Below are 18,424 nucleotides of genomic sequence, written 5' to 3' on the forward strand. Positions count from 1 at the left end.
TAAATCGTACATGAAAATGAAAGGCATTCACATAAACGATTCCGAGTACAGATAGAAAGTAGAATGATGGTAAGAGGCTCTCTCACCTTTTGTCATCAAGTATGAGAAATGTGAGTGATGATTTCAGAAACGTGTTCAATGCATAATAGACATTACAATATCAACATATTATATACATTTACCCACATCAAATACGCCTACGCTCACATTTTCCCTATTCGTATACTCCTGCGCTGCTTCTCCCCCCACCCCCCTTTTTTTGGGTAGTGTTGATGTCTATCTGTAGATGTGTTATAGGCGTGCCCGATAGTTACTAGCTATATGCTTGTTGGTGCCACGCCTCCTTCACAATGTAGGCCTACATGAATTGGAGATATAGATTTTTATTGAAGTGATATTTGGTATTGAATTAATCAAATTAGAAATGTGATACTTTGAATGAATTCGGGGAATGAATGAATGAATGAATGAATGAATGAATGAATGAATGAAGTGAATGAATACTTATGCATAAACTTTAGATCACAGCCTCGCATAAAATAGGTGAGGACCAATCAACGCATGAAATTAACCAAAAGGAAAAGAAAATGAAAATGAAACGACGATAATGAATGAAGTCAAATTGTACCATAATTATTAGTATATATATAATTATTTAAAAAATAGGCTATAGGCTACGTGTTTGCAGCGAGTGCTGCCATCGATAGCCACCCGCCGCTGATGGATCCCTGGAGATCTCTCATGGAAGACAGTGCGAGGCCGACCGAACGTCGGAGGACCCCAGCATGTATCGGCGCTGGCTGGCTTGATAATAGCTAGCGATCAAAGGCAAAGCGAGGAGGCTCATGACTTAGCGGTCATCATCACGTCCCGTCGGTGACTCACATACACCATGTAAATTTGCAGGGATACGAAATTGCTCTTCCTTGACAGAGACAGAGGTGATTATGCATACATTTTTAATATGTTTTATGTAGTTAATTTTGAGTGTTTGTGTTTATTTCGCTGGCAAGTATCCAAGAAGAAAAACTCAAGTTCTACGAATCAAGTGCAGCACTGCGGTGCCGGTGAGAACCGAATGCCTGCATGAATTTTTGCGGTCTTCCTTCTCGCGATCTTCCCACTTCCGCGTCAGAAACTTGATATAAACCAATGGCAATGTCATGATGACATTGTGCTAGCAAAACTGGCCATTATATATTGATTGAAAATATGGCGAAAACATGATGATAGCTAACCTCGTTGTAAATACCTTGGGTCATTGAGTTGATCAGAAGTGCGAATACCGTTTCGGGTACACAATCAGTAAATGAGACTTGGCATGATGGCATTTACATTGTATTGCGTTGTACCGACTAACTAACGCAAACGTTAATATATGGGGCAACATATGATGTATATGAATAGGACTTGGCCTGGTATCGATGCCACTGCGGCATTTACATGCCATTGTCTATATTGATATATTATTATCTACCGGTTTACAATATAATTGCAACAGCTGTCTGTCATAGTTTCATCTTTACCTCTTGTTTTTTATATTTTCCATCTGAAGCCCGTTATTATAGTGAATTGAAATCAGGCTTTTCAATGCTATTAGTAATAATATTGCTAAAAAGCTTGGTTAAATAGATCTAGTTGACCGAAAGATCGGTCTGTATCTGTCCGTCGGGGAATGTTCCGCGGAGACTGCGTCTGGCTCACGGATCCCCTCCGGAGGACAGCGTTAATGGCAAAATATAAAAGAGTCCTCAGGACAGACGGATCTTTCTGTCTAGGTTGATAGCAGGGATTCAGGTTTAGATAACTTTGATATATTTTTAAATATTAAGGTGGGTCCCACCTTTTCATATTTAGAATGGCCCCTTTGAGCTTTGTTTTACCTATACTTGTTTATTTTTTTTTCATATCTCAGACACCCACACACTTGAGATTAAAAACCTACTTTTATTGAATAAACCTTGAATTCCTCTTAATATTAAAATTGTATGCTCTTTAATAGATCTATTTCATATAAATGGTTTCTAGTTATCTCACAAAAAGTTAAAACCTGAATCCCCATCTCAACCAGAAGTACCATCCCTGGCTTTAACTGACATTCAAACCAGTTTGAGGTACCAATTAGTAACACAGATGTATACTAAATTTACTATGTATACATACAGTACCGGTAACTCTTTCTTCCCTTGAACTACAAGGACATGGAACAGCCTCTTCAAAGTGTAATCTCCCAAACTGATTCAGCTAAATTCAGGATGGCTCCTTTAAATTACCGTTTCCTTAGATGAGTCCACCCTCTCCCACCATCTCCAGTTTCACAAAACTCCTATTGGGTGTGGTCTTTTGGAGGAATGCTACCAAGTACTTAGTATCAAGTCGCATTGCACAAACCATAACACCAATAACAATACCCTCACAGATATAGATGATGTGTTCAATTTTATTGTCTGACTAAATAGCCTTATTTTGTGTAACCGTGTAGCCCAACCACTTCAGTCGTGGTTGTGCATGCATTTAACTATTGTTCTCTTTTTCCATCTCGTGCTATTCCCTGAATTGAGTAAGATGGGCAAGACGTGTCGAGTGGTTGTGTGTGGCTCAGCTGGCGTGGGGAAGACTGCCATATTGGAACAGGTCATCTACGGATCACATCGTGTTGGTCAGGTACTAGTTGGCTTATTTTTGCTGCTGCATTATTGATTTTTGTACTGACGAGGCCTTTGTAATGATAGCTCTTCGCAGCTCTGCTTATGTATTTTGGCAAAAATCGGAATGCATCTTGAGGAAATTATAGATTGTAAAATTGTATCTTCTGAGTTGAAAATATTATTTCTGTACTGGGCCTGAAAATTGAATATTTCAAGTGACAAAAATATTTTTGTTCAAACAGAATTTAGCTATTTTTTTCCCCCAAATGATGAATCTTGATAGCCATGTCTCCAAACATCAATGAGGGTTTTGGTTGTACTACAAATTATTCTGACACAAGATATTGAAGAGAATTCAGATGCAAAGAAAGTGACATTGATACACAGTCACAGGGAAGTGTCTTGATCTTAAGTATATTATGACTATGCTCACTGTAGGATAGCAGATGTCTGTGCATTAAATGTATGTGATGTAGTTATTACAAAGTTATACCTAACTTCACTTTCATGGTATTTCTTCATCATGGTTTCTATTTCAAGGACCAGATATTCCCCACCATTGAGGACATTTATGTCGCCAATGTTGAAACAAGCAGAGGGACAAGAGAGCGTGTGAGATTCTATGACACCAAAGGATTGGTAAGAAAAGTGTGCGATGCTTTTGAATAAGATATTTTAATCCATCTTGATTTAGTGGTACAGGCATTTAAATGTGTGCTCCTTGACTAAGACATAAAAATAATTACAGCACTGTTTATGGCTCAAGGCTGAATTGAATAATATAATGGTTCAAATCAAATCTGAAAATTTTGTCCTTTGAATTTCTTGAAACTGATGATAGGAGAAACTATGACAAAGTGCTACACCAGGGTCAAACAAGAGAGTTGAGTTTAATGTTACGGTATTCCCTGATATCATATGGGGTGTGCATACATTAAAAAAAAAAAAAAAATCTTTTGAAGAGTGAAAAACGAACATTTCTGCATGTACAACAGGATTTTGAATAGAGACAAACTGTGCTGATGAGAAATAACCTCTGCCCCTCCCCCTCCTCCCCCCCCCCCCAAAAAAAAATCAACATCACTTCTTGTGATGAACAGATAATTTAAAGCACAGTTCAAAGAACAGCAAAAATGCATGTTTGGACAGTGGGTCTGCTGCCCTCTAGAGTTGAATGAATGTCCAGTGGATATTCAAATTTCCACTGAAGACATCCCATAAGAATAATTGTGGTGTTGGGTAGGTTATGGTGATATCAACAGTAAACACCTACCTAGCTGCGATTGCCCTGCTAAACATTCATTTCCAGTGTGCATGAATCAAGATTAAAGTGTTTCTACCAAATTTTAGTTTCAGTGGATCAAATTGTCTTGTGAAAATGGTGGTCATTCAAAATATAATGGATATATGCATGTTATTACTCCTCTTTGAAAAGATATAGTTATTTTTACTATAGATCATAACTATCATCACACATGACACATAAAAAACAAACACCACACATAATATGCTGACACATTTGATTATTAAAATGATTACTAATTGTATTTTCTCTAGACACCAGCTTCACCTGAGCTGTCCAAACATTACTACAGCTTGGCTGATGTAAGTACCTAGCTACACATACTCTAGTTTAAAACCCTTTGGTGCCATGGTATAGGTGAATAAAGTGCACCAAACATGATGCAAGCTCTTGCAGCTATACCAACAAGAATGCATTAATAAATGTTGTCATCAGTAACTTATATCAGTTTGAAAGGTGTTGTTGAGATGTATGGTTATATGAAGTAAAAGATGCCTGGTGGTTTAATGCATACAGCGAAATGATATCATGAGCATAAAGCAACATTACAGCTTTGAACAGCAAGTCAGTAACCCTGCACTGATTTTTATCAGAGGGGCTGTGTGTTTGAGAGGTAGCAGCATTGTTATCACTTGGCAAAAAGAAAGGACTCCAACCCCAGGCTGTTCCTTATTGTACTTTAATCCTGTGTCTCAGCACATCCCCTATACCAGTGCTAATTGTCTTGGGCTTATCTAACACCATGGCCACTGATCTCGTGTCATTAATGCCTTGGTATTATTGAATGAATGGGTGGCTTTATTGTCAAATAGGTTTCACCAGGCCATGGTTTGGTCAGCAGGACTGGGTATTGCAAACACTAGCTCCTACAAGCTTCAGTTCTATGGTTTTATGGTAGTAAATATTGTTGCAGCTACTGTTGTCATGGCATTATCTATGCTGTGAAGCCTCTTTAGATTATTATGTCTATGTAGAGAAAGGCTTAGGGTGTAAAATGCAATAGAAAATAACCACAGCATATTTATTCCTGCTATCATATCTATTGTTTCTTTGTCTTTTGACATTGTCAAACTTGTAAACTTTAACATTTTTTTTTCTTGTGAAATGATAATATTTAGAAATGGTAAGTGAACCTTAAATATAACATATTTATTCCTGCTATCATATCTATTGTTTCTTTGTCTTTTGACATTGTCAAACCTGTAAACTTTAACATTTTTTTTTCTTGTGAAATGATAATATTTAGAAATGGTAAGTGAACCTTAAATATAACATATTTATTTGTATTCAGGTTGAGGGGCATTACACTTGAGATGCACCATAAGATACAGTTGGTTAATGTTACCACATTTGTTATGCACTTATTTTTCTTTAATGTGAATGCAGTCATTTTCCTTGCTGTTTTGATCTGATGAATTACTCCATAAACATGGTTTGTGTGTAATTCAAATTGTACCTTTTGGTGTATGCAGTCTGTTAAGTGCTTCTCTTCATATTAATACAGGATTGCTGTAAGTACACTGTAAGACCAATTGCGTGAAGTAAGAATTCCATGGTTTCACCTTTCCAGTTATTGTTTAGAGCTCAACAGATTTAGGTTGTCATTTCTTATCAAAATCATCTTGTTAAAATTTGGCTGCAAGTATTCCACAAATTATATTTTAACTCTCTGAGTTGTATTCTCTCATGGTCTCCACAGGGCTATCTCCTGGTTTATAGTATCACCAGTTCTGAATCCTTCAAACAGCTGGAACAAATCAAGAAGGAGATTGACAAACTGAGGGAAAAAGATAAAAAAGAGGTGAGTTTTCTTACACCCCAGAGTCAGAGATATCAACTGTTGTTTTTACCAGTATTTCATTATTTATCATTTAATTTTGTTTTGTTGTTTTTGTTTCTTTTTGTTTAAAAAAACACTGCAAGTATCATGGAAGGTAATGCTTTTCCCAGATTGTGTTACAACCACATGTCTATTGCAAGGAAAGGTAGAAATGCTTTTCCCCAACCAAAAAATAATATGCATTTTCAGCCCTTAGAATACCGCAATGCTGTTCTAAGTTCTCATAGTGTGTCTTCTTGTCATCACCATTGGGAATGTTGTTTACACTCATCCTGTGTCTTTTTCTACTTGCTTGCTTTCTTTTTTCTTCTTTTTTTTTTGTGTGTGTGGGGGGGGGGGGGGGGAGGGGTGGTCATATAGACCGATTCGGGTTCGTTGAGGGCAGCAGACAATTTGTGGCACTGGGCGCAGCCATGAGCTCATTTTGAGGTGTCTTAGCCGACCCCCCCTCCTCTCCCCCACCCCCGGGCAACATGTTTATCACGCACTTGTAGCAAAGGTTCGCGCACTAAGCAAGCGTTCATGCACTCAGTACAAGACGCCTATTGGCTAAAACGACCATGCATCAGGTTTTCATTCCGCGTGCTGAAGGGGTGGGGGAGAAGGAAGGGGGGGTCGGCTAAGACACCGCGTTAATGGTGCTGCCCATGCCAAAAATACACATAGCGCGTCACAGAATCGGTCTATATGTGTCCAATATGATGGAGCCAGGAAAAGGCAAGGAATGCCATTGAACAGGTGCTTGTGTAATCGTATCCCTATCCCTCGGATAGGACATAAAATGGAGGTCCCGTGTGTAAGAGAGTCACAACTCATGCACGTAAAAGATCCTGCTTCATTCATTCATCGCAAAGAGCAGGGTGTTTAACCCGGTAAAGTGGTCCTACCTCACATCCAACTGGACCCCGTGTAAGACCCGCTTAACGTAGCTGAATATGGGCTATCCAGCCATCTTCTCAGATGTAAAAATGAACAAACAAATAAACAAACATAGTGTAAATAATGACTGACTTAAGGATGATGTGCAATCCCTCATGCTTTTTCCCCCCTCCCATTGTTCTAAATGATGCAGGTTTCCATTGTGATGATAGGCAATAAAGTTGACCTTCATGATCAGAGACAGGTTGATTTCAGGATGGCTAGTGACTGGGCTGTCAAAGAGAGAGGTGAGGCCATCTTTCCTCCTATCTATATATCTATTGTTGTTATAATAATAATAATAATAATAATAATAATAATAATAATAATAATAATAATAATAATAATAATTATAATAATGGTAATAATGATAATAATAATAATAATAATAATGTTAATAATGTTAATAATAATAATGATAATAATGATAATGATGATAATAATAATAGCAATAATAATAATAATAATAATAATAATAATAATAGCAATAATAATAATGATAATGAAAATAATAGTAATAATAATTATTATTATTATTATTATTATTACTATTACTATTATTGTTGTTGGTTGTTTTAACATATGACTTCAGAATGTGCCTTTGTCTTTGAATGATGGGAAAGAAGGCCCTTTTTATTGGTCATTCCCTAATAAACTTTGAACTTCCAACTAGCAATCCTGTTGTGAAGAAAAATGAAAAAAAAAAAGCATAAAAACCATCGCTTTTTCCTAAATTCATTTTTGTTATATCATTACAGCAATGGTGTTTCCATGGAGTGCTCATATTCGATCTCGCTCTCCCTTCTCTCTCTCTCTCTCTCTCTCTCTCTCTGTCTTGCATTTCAATGATGAATATGGAAGGCAATTGTGACCGTATTTAAAGGACAAGTTCACCTTCATTAACATAAGGATTGAGAGAATGTAGCAATATTAGTAGAACACATCATTGAAAGTTTGACGAAAATCTGACAATCCGTTCAAAAGTTATGAATTTTTGAAGTTTTTGTGCAGTAACCGCTGGATGAGAAGACTACTGCAGTGTGTGAATAACTTAGATGTCACATGCGTACAACAATGTAAGGAAAATATAAAGAGAATTTCACAAAATTTCATCTTTTGAAAAAAGTACACATTCCCCCGACTCGTTACCGACAAATGTTATGGGTAATATTATTCCCCCTGCCTTTAGAAAGAGGCAAGTCAAGTGCTCTTTTATTATGCGAAAAAAGTGAAAATAAGTTGAATTTTCTTTACATTTTCTTTATACTGTTGTACGCATATGACTCACAAGCTGTAGTAGTCTCCTCATCCAGCCGTTCCAACACAAAAATTTTAAAAATTCATAACTTTTGCATCGATTGTCCAATTTTCCTCAAACTTTCACTGATGTGTTCTACTAATATTGCTGCATTCTCTCAATCCTTATGTTTATGAAGGTGAACTTGTCCTTTAAGATCAAAGGATAATTCAACTAGAAGAACTTTTTTATTGACTCTTGACTTTCTCTGTCTGGATGAAGTACTCAACATATTTCCAGCAGACTCATGGAGAAATACAGTTTTGTTCTTTGTTCTTCTGTTTTTATTTTGTTTTGTTTCTTCCAGAAAAGTGACCTTCGTGGCATTTCATAGAAAAATACCTTTGACAAGCAATGTCACAATCAAGCCATCGGAATAGGCCTTTTATCTTTTCCTTAGATGCCTTATTGGCATCAAATTGCCATAACTGTTTTACTGTTTACCCGTCCAGTTCAAATGTTCATTGACTGGGTGCCTTTGACTCACATTGGTATGAAGCCAAACTCGTCACTGTGTATTTGTTACTGATTTCTTTGTAGTAATCACTATTTATGATAAAGTCATAAAGTCAAGGTTATATGTTGTGTTTATGAGATACATGCATAGTAAAAACTCCTGGAAAGCAGTAAAATGTTGTTTAATGGCATGATTAATGTCATTCTGAGTTGGCTTGATTTCAAAGACCTCTATGACTTTTTTTATAAGAGGTACTACACAGGCATTGTAACTACCGGTATTTTTTGAATGGTACTATGACTAAGTTTTCTTTTGCATCCACCGGCAGTGCACTTTTACGAGGTCACCGTGGCAACACGGAACACTCTGTTGCAGCCAATCATCTTTCTGGCCACCAAACTAACAGTGCCCCCAAGTAAGTTTGGTATCATTGACAGACAGTGGAAGTACTTGTATTGAAATCTTTGTGGTTTTAGCAACAATTTTGGTCATTAAATACTGCAAAGATGATGGAAAAAGGGGAAGCTAGTGCTTGTTGATAGAAACTTGAATGAATTTGATGTTTTACCCTTCATTAACCTCAATGAAGATTGTAAATGTATTTGCATTTTTAATGTATGTTCAAAATATATTATGACCTGCAAATTTCCTTTTGATACCATAATCTGATATATTCAATGAAAAGTGACTGTGTTGGATTGTAATTGAATATTAATTCAGTTCCAGTGGTATGGAAATTAAAGACATGATAGTATGGGAATGAAATCTCAGAAAAAAAAGGAAACACCAAGATCAGTAAGCATGTTCGTGTTTCACCTTTTGGTATGTTTGTTGTTGGTGGGGTTTTTTATGTGAGAAGGGTACATTGAGAAGGAGAAGAAAGAATGGGGCAATTAGACAGCCGTGAGGAGTTGGTTGAATTTTTTTTAATGCAACATGTTTATGTGATGTATACAAGGGATGAATGCATGCCAAATTTGTTTGCCATACCATAACTCACTTCCTAACAGTTTGAAATTGAAAAACCCTTAGTATGCAGTATACCTAATCTCCACATTGAAATTTTCTTTCCACTTTCTCATAACAAGCAATCCTCTCATATCACTTGTTTTTTTACCCCAATATTCTCTGTCTTGCAGCTAAATCCGGCTTTGCGCTCTCCGTGCGAAATTTCAAGCCACGCCAGCTGCAGAGCTCCGGGGATTCATGATGGAACTGTTAGAGGCTCTCGGCACTGGTGCCTAGTACAAAGGAGAGACCATGAATTCAAATGATACAGAACTGTTAAAGGGATAGTATAGTTTGGGTTGAGCTGGGGCGTCAGGTTTCCAACTTTTTTCTTTTTGGTGAGATAATGAGAAGCCTCTTTAAGAAATATAAAAGAGCATACAATTCTTAAAGGAATTCAAAGTTTATTTGATGAAACTTGGTTTTGAAATCACAGAAATATCCAAAAACAACAGAAAAGGTTCTAATAAAAGGTGGGACCCACCTTTTATTAGGACCACTTTGTTTTACTTTGCTTTTTGATATCTCAGCCATGTCAATACCTATTTTCATCAAATAAAACTTACCTGTTAGAATTGTATGCTTTTTAACATTTCATAAGTGGTTTCTAAGTTATCTCGCAAAAAGTTAAAATCTGAATCCCCCACCTCGGCCAAAACTATACCATCCCCTCAATGCAAATATCCGATGAAGGACAGGGCTGGCACTGTCTCGTATGCTTGATGGAACTGAAATCTGATTGTAACTTATAGGGACTGCCTGTCTTTTCACGGGGCACAACACTAGTTGTTGTTGTTTTTTCTTGCTCTGGTGGGCCATCAGGGCCACTGTAATTGTTAAAGCTGAAATTTTGGTGGCGCGGAAAAGAGATGTGGTGGCCCAAAATTAAAGGAAACGTATCATTCCATTGTAAATCTAGTTGCCCAATCAGACCACCAAAAGATAACTTTTGTGGAAATTTGGTGACCCGACATCAGTTTTAAGTGGCACCGTGCCACAGGGCCACCGCTAATGTTGAGCCCTGCTTTACATCACTGAGGAAAAGAAAAGAAGGTAGATTTAGAATCGAATCAAAGAAGAGAGAGTGAGATAGAGATATTTAGATAGATATAGAGAGAAAGAGGGAGGGAGAGGGGTGAGAAAGTGACCCTCATGTGAGATAAACAGAGAAAACATTGTGCAGTGTTTTGAGTAGACATGTCGAGACGCAGTTGCAGTATTTATCTTCAAATCCATATAGGATATATATCTTCATGTGAGTCTGTACATGGTCACGTGACGGCCCCATTCAATGCTATTGCTGGTAGCAGTAAATTGTGGATAACTTATATTCATGTAAACGCCACAGGAGAGAATGCCAGGTGCTTTTCTTCTCCATTTTGGAAAAAAAAAAATATATATATATATGTTCAATCTTGAAACTTGTAGCAGGCATTTATCATCATTTTACATTTAGTAAAGTCCAGGGACTAAGTACCCCATGTCATAAAGTGTATGCTATTGTTTACATTCTAAGTTCCGCTTTAATAGTAAAGATATCATTCTAACAGAGTGTCTGATGTTGAGGACGTCCTGTTGAGGACGGGCTGATATTGCTACAACATGTGTTTCCCATAGACACCTGCCCGAGTATACTCGGGACTCATCCTCGACGGGTTAAGTTGGAGTAAAGGTATTTGTAGCTAGGTAAATCTCCCACCTGCATAACCTCAGTTGTCTAGATTGTATTCATGGTATTTTCCTTGCCAGTAATCATAGATGAAATGATAAGTTGGAATTTGACTGATTCTCCACTTCTCGCGAAGGAACAAAGTAAACATATGATATTTTGTCAGCCATTGAATGAATATGCAAATAGGCAGATTGACCACAGCAACTGCTATCCTGGCTCAAGGTTCTTGTGTGACATTTGGACCAAAGACTGGTATAGTAAGTCACACCTGCTGTGTTCTTGAGATTACTATACATAGACAAGGTCATACAAATTACCTCGGTACCAACTAGTTTCTGTAATTCCTGCAGGATGATCGAGCATATATTGTCGTCATTATTGTTCTTTCTGTCACAAACTTTGCTTTCTTATTTCAAGCTCGATGGACAGAGGCAACAAACCGAGAAAGTTGAGATTCGTATTGTGTTCTACAAGATCAGCATATTAGCTGATGATGAGCTCAGTGATTTGGGGAGATCATTAATTATGCTATGTGATGGATTTTCATCTTCAGCATCATGATATGCCATTTTGGACCACAATCATGATTGCATCAATGAAATACTGTACAGAAAGTGTTGTACTACTTTTCTCCTAAACAGCAGGCTGTTTAGTGAATAATGCACATGGATGCTGTTAGTATAAGTTTAAACATTTTAACACAGAGACCCGACTTTTCAAAGACGGTTTAAATTTAGACCATGGACTAAAATAAGCATGAAATAGGCACATATACCTTTGACACGTGCGTATCAACACGCCTTTGTTACTGGACGTCTGTTGGTGTACGCAATCTGTCAGTCGTATTTATGCAGAAGAAATTTGCTTAAACAGTGGTTTGAATTTAAACTATGTTCATGAATTTGGGCCATTATCTTCTTGCCCCATTTCTAGGAGAATCAGAAAAGGGTTGCACGTGAATCAAAGCCGGTTTCTGAACTCGGCTGGAAATATGTCATCAATTTCATGTGCATACGTAGTTCAAAGTAATTCTTATGTGTATTTATTTGTCTATTTGTTATTAGTGTGGGTTCCATTTTTTTTGGGGGGAGGGGGTAGAAAAAAAGATAGTTGTGAGGGATATAATGCAAGTACTTAATTGATATGGGTGTGGTTTGTGAAGAGTAGCAGTGATTCCATGTTGATACACGTATTACTACTGTAATCATATCTCAGTAGCTAAGAATTTTATTGAACAGTCACAATCTACAACAACTTTTCATAATTAAGGACTCTTGTACTTACACCTTGTTTCCAGTGTTTGTATTCAGTCCTAGTTCACACATCCTGCACATGAATAGTTGCATGGTCAGTATGTGCACATTTCAATGGGACAAAGTTCACAAGTATTTGATGAAATAAATCATGATGATGTATCAAAGATACTTTAGGGGAGCACAATGGTATGAGTGTTTTATGGCAATGACTTGTCAGTATCAAAGGAGTTTGATGGTATAAGTGTACCAATAACAGGAATGTGGAATGAGTGTTTTATAGCAATGTCTTGTCAATTATTAAAAAAGAGTATGTGGTATGAGTGTTTTGCAGCGATGTCTTGTTGATAAAAAAGGAGTATATGGTGTGTGTGTGTGTGTGTGTTTTATAGCAATGTCTTGTTGAAAAAAAGGTACATTGTGTAGTACAATGTGTGTGGTATGAGTGTTTTATATGAACGTCTTGTCAAAAAACAGTAGTACTGGTATATGGTATGAGTGTTTTATAGCAATGTCTTGTGGATAGAACAGGAGTATGTGGTATGAGTGTTTTACAGCAATGTCTTATCAATAGAACAGAAGGGTGGTTTGAGTTTTTTATAGCAAGTCTTGTCAATAGAAAAGGAATACTGTAAAACACGATAATATTCACGGCATGAAAATTTTGCGAATTGGAGCCGACGGCCTCTCGCAGCATGAAATTTTCGCGACTTACCACTGGCATCCAATGCATATTGTGTAGGCAAGAACTTTCGCGTGCATTTTAATTTTGCGAATGTTGCCACTCGCGAAATTCGCGATATTAGAATGCACATGAACATTCCTCGTTTTACAGTATTGTAAAACACAATATTTTCGTTGCATGAAATTTTTGCAAATTGGAGCCGCCGGCCGTTTTTGTGGCATGAAATTTTCGCGAGTTGTATTTAACATTCAATGAGTACAGTGTAGACAAGAACTTTCGCGTGCATTTTAATTTCGTGAATCTTGGCTCTCGCGAAATTCGGGAAATTAAAATGCACGCGAACATTCCTCGTTTTACAGTACTTCATATGAGTGTTTTATAGCAATGTCTTGTCTACAGGAAAGGAGTACGTCGGATGACAGTGAATTATGACCTTTCACCCTGGCATTCAGCTGATTATCTAATTTCATCCTTGCCAGATGGCATTACTATTGGATATTCCTAGCTGGAGTAATGGATGGAAATGACAATTTTTGCTAGCAGGAGTATGGTGACCTTTGAACTACCTGTATGATCATATGTAAAGAACTGCCTTTATTTCTGCCCTTCTTATAATATATTAACATTGGACTTTTCAGGGCCCCGTTTTATCAAAAGATATAATCGATTATAAATTTCGTAAACACAGACTGCCATAAACTTATCATAGAAATCAACTACTGTATATAATCAATTGTAACTCTTCATAAAACAGGGCCCTGGATGATGTTACCCCTGGATTTTTATTCATTTTTTTTTTTTTTTTTTGCGACCTGTGACCTTTGACCTTGCAGGATTTTGCCCAAAACGTTTTATGCACTTCTACATCTCTTTTAACGTACCTTGACTAAGAAAATCCATGGAGGGTTTTGTTTGTAGATCATGATAACATCTGGAATTGAGGAACGGACAGAAGAGACGTGTAAATTTGAAACATAATACCTTCGGCATCATCTGGGATGGAGGCATAAATATTTAAAAACAAAGTAACAGAGTTTCTCTTTTTTCTAACCAGTACACACTCCCCGACTTACCATGACGTGTCAGGGCAAATACATTTACTCTCTATGACTTCTGGAGGAGTGTTTTACAACAAATGTTTTTTGGAGGTCCAAGAAAAACAATTCTATCATTAATATCAGCATCTATTGTTGTGTGTGCACACAACCACATATTCAAATTCTGTTAAAAGCTAATTAAAGATAATATAAAGTTTTGGTACCTTTACAAAGTTTCCCTGAAGTTTGTGTTTCAGGTTAAAGTACCTTTCATATAACTAACACTGTGAGACTTACTCGCCCCAAAGTGCTCTCATGTCTTAGTAATCGTGCAATAATGGTTTCGTATGTTTCATTGTCGCGGTACCGCATCGAGTCAAAACTTCCTTTCAAAAACGAGCCGTTATTTTGCAAGAATCACTACTGCAGTTCTCATCTAAATTGACGTTCTAGTAATCAAACATGAGTTATAATGCTCCCTAAGCATCATACTGACTAGCAGTTATATCCAGATACTTTGAATCATGGTTTCACTCGGTGAAATGCATCTCAACAGGAACTCCATTTTATCTTTAAGAACTTAATGGGGAACTACTTACCCTTACAGCTAAAGATATTTAACAATTGAGAATGTGACAACTTCAAAGTACATTTCACGATGGATATCCCATTTTTGGTGCGTTGTGAGGTGTGAATTTTTGAAGTATGAGGTATGATTTTACACCACATTGAAGTTGGTTTCGATAAAAATGAAGTTTAACCAGAAATACCAAATGGTGGAAGTTTCATCCAATCAGACACAAAATAAGAGAAATGGAATTTCAAACTTCCCCATGTTTTCACAAGTCAGTGATGAACACCATGCAATCATGTCAAGCTGTACATGTAAACATCTTACTTTGCATTCATATTTGCTGGCAATGTAGGCTGTCTAACTCTGTTAACTGTGTATCCAAATAATTCTTAAATTCTTTCCTCCAACTTTGCAGCAAGGTGTGTGTTATTCATGGCCTTTTTTTTTATTTCAAGCAAAAGAAAAAAAAAATACATGTACAAATAAAAATCAGACACTCAATTACAGCAAGCAAATGAGATACATTGGTATTTCTGCAAACTTTTGTCCTTTTTTATTTGTACAAAAGATGAATGAAAAGAAGAATCTTTTGCAGTCTCTGTACGCTTCATCGTACAAGTTACAAACACAGAAAAAGACTCGCATACAACAACTACGTCGTAAGTTCCGCTCATCCCAAACCATTCCAGTTTGGGTGACTGTCATAAAAACAAACATCACAGTAAAAACTCACTTGTGTAACACCATAGATTTTTCTTTTTCTTTGACTAACAGGCACTTATGAGATCATTTTTGTTGTTTAATTGATTCCTCTCAAAATAATTTTGAAGACACTGTCATTACCACTTATATCCACATGACCATTTTAATAGACGATTTAGCTTGCATATCAAGCACAGTTAATGAAGGGGGGAAAAAATAAACAAACCCCCTACAGAAAACCCAGATCACCTCTTACAGCAACACAAACGATCCTTGAGCAACAATCTTTGCCCCTTTACAACAACAAAAAATAATAACGATAATAATAATAAATGATATAATAAAAATAAACAGGAGATGCCTTCATATGACCTCATGAGACTAAAATACAAATGGTAAATATGCAAATCAAGGTGTATTGTTGAGGACTCAAAAAGTGTGAGCCTGCTCAGTGCCATTTCCACAGGTAAATTTCTTCATCGCCCTCACATGAGATGGGTATATGCAACAGGACATGAATCTTTGTCAATTTTTCCCACCGATGAACAAACAAATCCTTCACAGCATTTCTTGCATGTTTTCATCATTTGTTCATCAAAAGAGGCACTTGTTTGCCCAAGCATTGTAAATTTTACCTATCTATCCTTAGATTTTCTTGGTAGTTTTTGTCATATCTTTTGATATTTTTTTTTCACAGAAAAAAAAAAAATGTACGAGAGCAGTGTCGAAAGCACAAGAATACAATGCATCTATCTGTTCCTTACAATAGGAATTGAAATACTAATGGCAGCAAAACAGTGAATATCGGTTCTTAAAATTACGCATTGCCATTAATCCATTACTTGTAGAATTCTTTATGAACATACATATCCCCTCCCCCCCCCCCCCCCCGATGCCCCTTGGTCAATACCACATCTGAATCCTTAGCTTTACTTTATCTGCACTTTTGAATCACAATACACTTATTGACAACTGACACAGGAGTTGTAAAGAAATAAAATCTGTGGAGCAGAAAACGATAATGAAATCAGCCGAATCAGCGGACAAAGAAATTTCACCCTCATATATTCCTTAACCCTTCGTATGCTTTGAGAGCCAAATGGCAGAGAAAACCCCATAGCATTGTACACACTGTCCAAAGTACCTGGCACAGAAAGGATTAATGAGAGAGAAGGATTTAGACAACATAAAAGTCTTCCCAAACCATAACGGAAGAGAAGCAGACAATACCAAAAAAAAAAAAAAAAAAAAAAATACGATGGTAGTTCTGGCGGATGATGCGCCCCCTAGATTTGATTACCCCTTGATTTGATTACCCCTTCTCAAAATGGTTTCATATATCTTCTGTAGTTAAATTAGTCTTGTATCATAGCAGTAATACTGTAGAATGGATAAGTGCTGAAACTTAGTGCAAGCATGGTCCGGCACTTTCCTTCTCCGGGCACTGATCATTTATCACAAAATTAAGCAAAATTCAACCCAGTTTAACATCAGACACTTTGCCAATATAAGACTTTGACTTTATAAAGTATTCATGTAGCATCATAAAAGCATCCAATCCATGAAGATATCAAGTTTGCCTCATTAACAGTACACAAAAACGTTTGCCTAGGCTATCAATATTTTTTTCCCAGCTCTATGAAGGGTAGGTAACGAAGAGCATTTGTAGAGAGGAAGATATATCAAAAAGAGCAGGTATAACAAGGAGCAACGTGTTTTGCCTTTAGATTTGGTCCCAGTAATTCTATCCATTACTAAAATAACTATTGATAAAAATGCATGATAACACTAATAAAGTCACAAATTGAAAAGTTTTGGAGAGTCTAGAAATGGAAGAAACAAGCTTGCACATCACGAAACAAACAAAACGATATAGAAATGTGTACTGATTCAGTGATAATCATGATTAAAAAACCACAGACATTGCATGCAAAATACACACACGAAAAAAAAAAACTATAAAATGTCTACAACATACACTTAACAAAATTTCAGAAAATACGCTGCATTTTTACACTAGTCCCAGGTAAAATGATATAACATCTTCTCGCTTTACAAAAGCTTTGTAAAAAGTTTCTCTGGTAAAATATGTTACATTTTGTACATCTTTTTATTTTTTTGTAGTAAGAAAACAAAACGTGAAACGTAGCACCGATGCATTTGAAACAAAGGCAATAATCAAAATTACATTTCTTTTGAACACCCCTAATCAAAAAGATTTTCCTTTTGTGGAATTAATAAAGAAATGAAATGTCTTACTCTTTGACACAATTCATCTAACCACAGCTGAAAGCAGTATTTGAGAAATATCACTCCATAAATGAACACAAGACAATGTCCTAGGAAGTTACTGTTTCTAAGTGAAAAGAAACGACCACGAGTTGGAATAGAAAGTAAAACACATACATGTACCATGTAACAGAAAGGGTGTGTGCATTCAATATTCTAGGTTAACAGCAGGAGGAGAAAACAACAGATATTGTCTATATCTTTACAGAAATGATGGGTGTCACAAGGATCAAACTTCATAAATCCTTTGTTCACACTTATTACAAGCATAAAGCATTCAAATTTAAGTGATCTGTAACACTATCATGTTCCAACGATGATTTGTTAGTTCAACTCAGTCAAGGTCACAATGGAAATTCTCATTCTCATTTCCTCCTCCTTGCAAATGCCAGAGTTGGTATTTAAAATACATGCATGTGTTTCTCCTGCCATCTAATACTGCTTTCAGACGTACCGACTTATGGTATTTTCATACGGCGTGTGGATATACGATGTATTGACACGAGTCCATTCAGACACAACACGCCATTATGTGATAATCGTTTGGTAGCATTCAGACCTCACGCTCAGTTGAACTTTCATACGATGCTCATGAATATGTACGAGTCTCTCCACTGCGCAGTACAAAATTTGTGCGGGCTTGGCGCTTTGTGTTTATACTTTGTGCTGGACTCATTTGTAGTAGAGGTTGGGCCCTAAGTGCATGTTGCAAGTAAGCCCCGCCTACTTATACAATGTACG

At 36.7% G+C, this 18,424-nt stretch overlaps 1 protein-coding gene across 1 annotated transcript; it reads left to right on the forward strand.

Annotated features, from left to right (window-relative positions):
• Positions 1-834: 834 nt before the first annotated feature.
• On the forward strand, positions 835-9,842 carry LOC139714383 (NF-kappa-B inhibitor-interacting Ras-like protein 2). The gene is made up of 8 exons (XM_071626088.1): positions 835-941; positions 2,566-2,664; positions 3,189-3,287; positions 4,206-4,253; positions 5,651-5,752; positions 6,864-6,957; positions 8,792-8,878; positions 9,603-9,842. The coding sequence occupies exons 2-8, from the start codon at positions 2,566-2,568 to the stop codon at positions 9,671-9,673; spliced, it is 600 nt and encodes a 199-aa protein (XP_071482189.1). The 5' UTR covers positions 835-941; the 3' UTR covers positions 9,674-9,842.
• Positions 9,843-18,424: the final 8,582 nt, after the last annotated feature.

The sequence above is a fragment of the Diadema antillarum genome, unplaced genomic scaffold (genome assembly GCF_040938485.1).
Source record: "Diadema antillarum isolate AM-2024a unplaced genomic scaffold, OU_Dant_1.0 seq00002261_RagTag, whole genome shotgun sequence".
Lineage (NCBI taxonomy): Eukaryota > Metazoa > Echinodermata > Echinoidea > Diadematoida > Diadematidae > Diadema > Diadema antillarum.

Bases quoted from the DNA above. Each gene is read 5' to 3' on its own strand.
- LOC139714383 (XM_071626088.1), top strand. From the start codon at position 2,566: ATGGGCAAGACGTGTCGAGTGGTTGTGTGTGGCTCAGCTGGCGTGGGG. The intron at 2,665-3,188 runs GTACTAGTTGGC...TTCTATTTCAAG, and splicing joins GATCACATCGTGTTGGTCAG to GACCAGATATTCCCCACCAT. The intron at 4,254-5,650 runs GTAAGTACCTAG...TGGTCTCCACAG, and splicing joins ATTACTACAGCTTGGCTGAT to GGCTATCTCCTGGTTTATAG.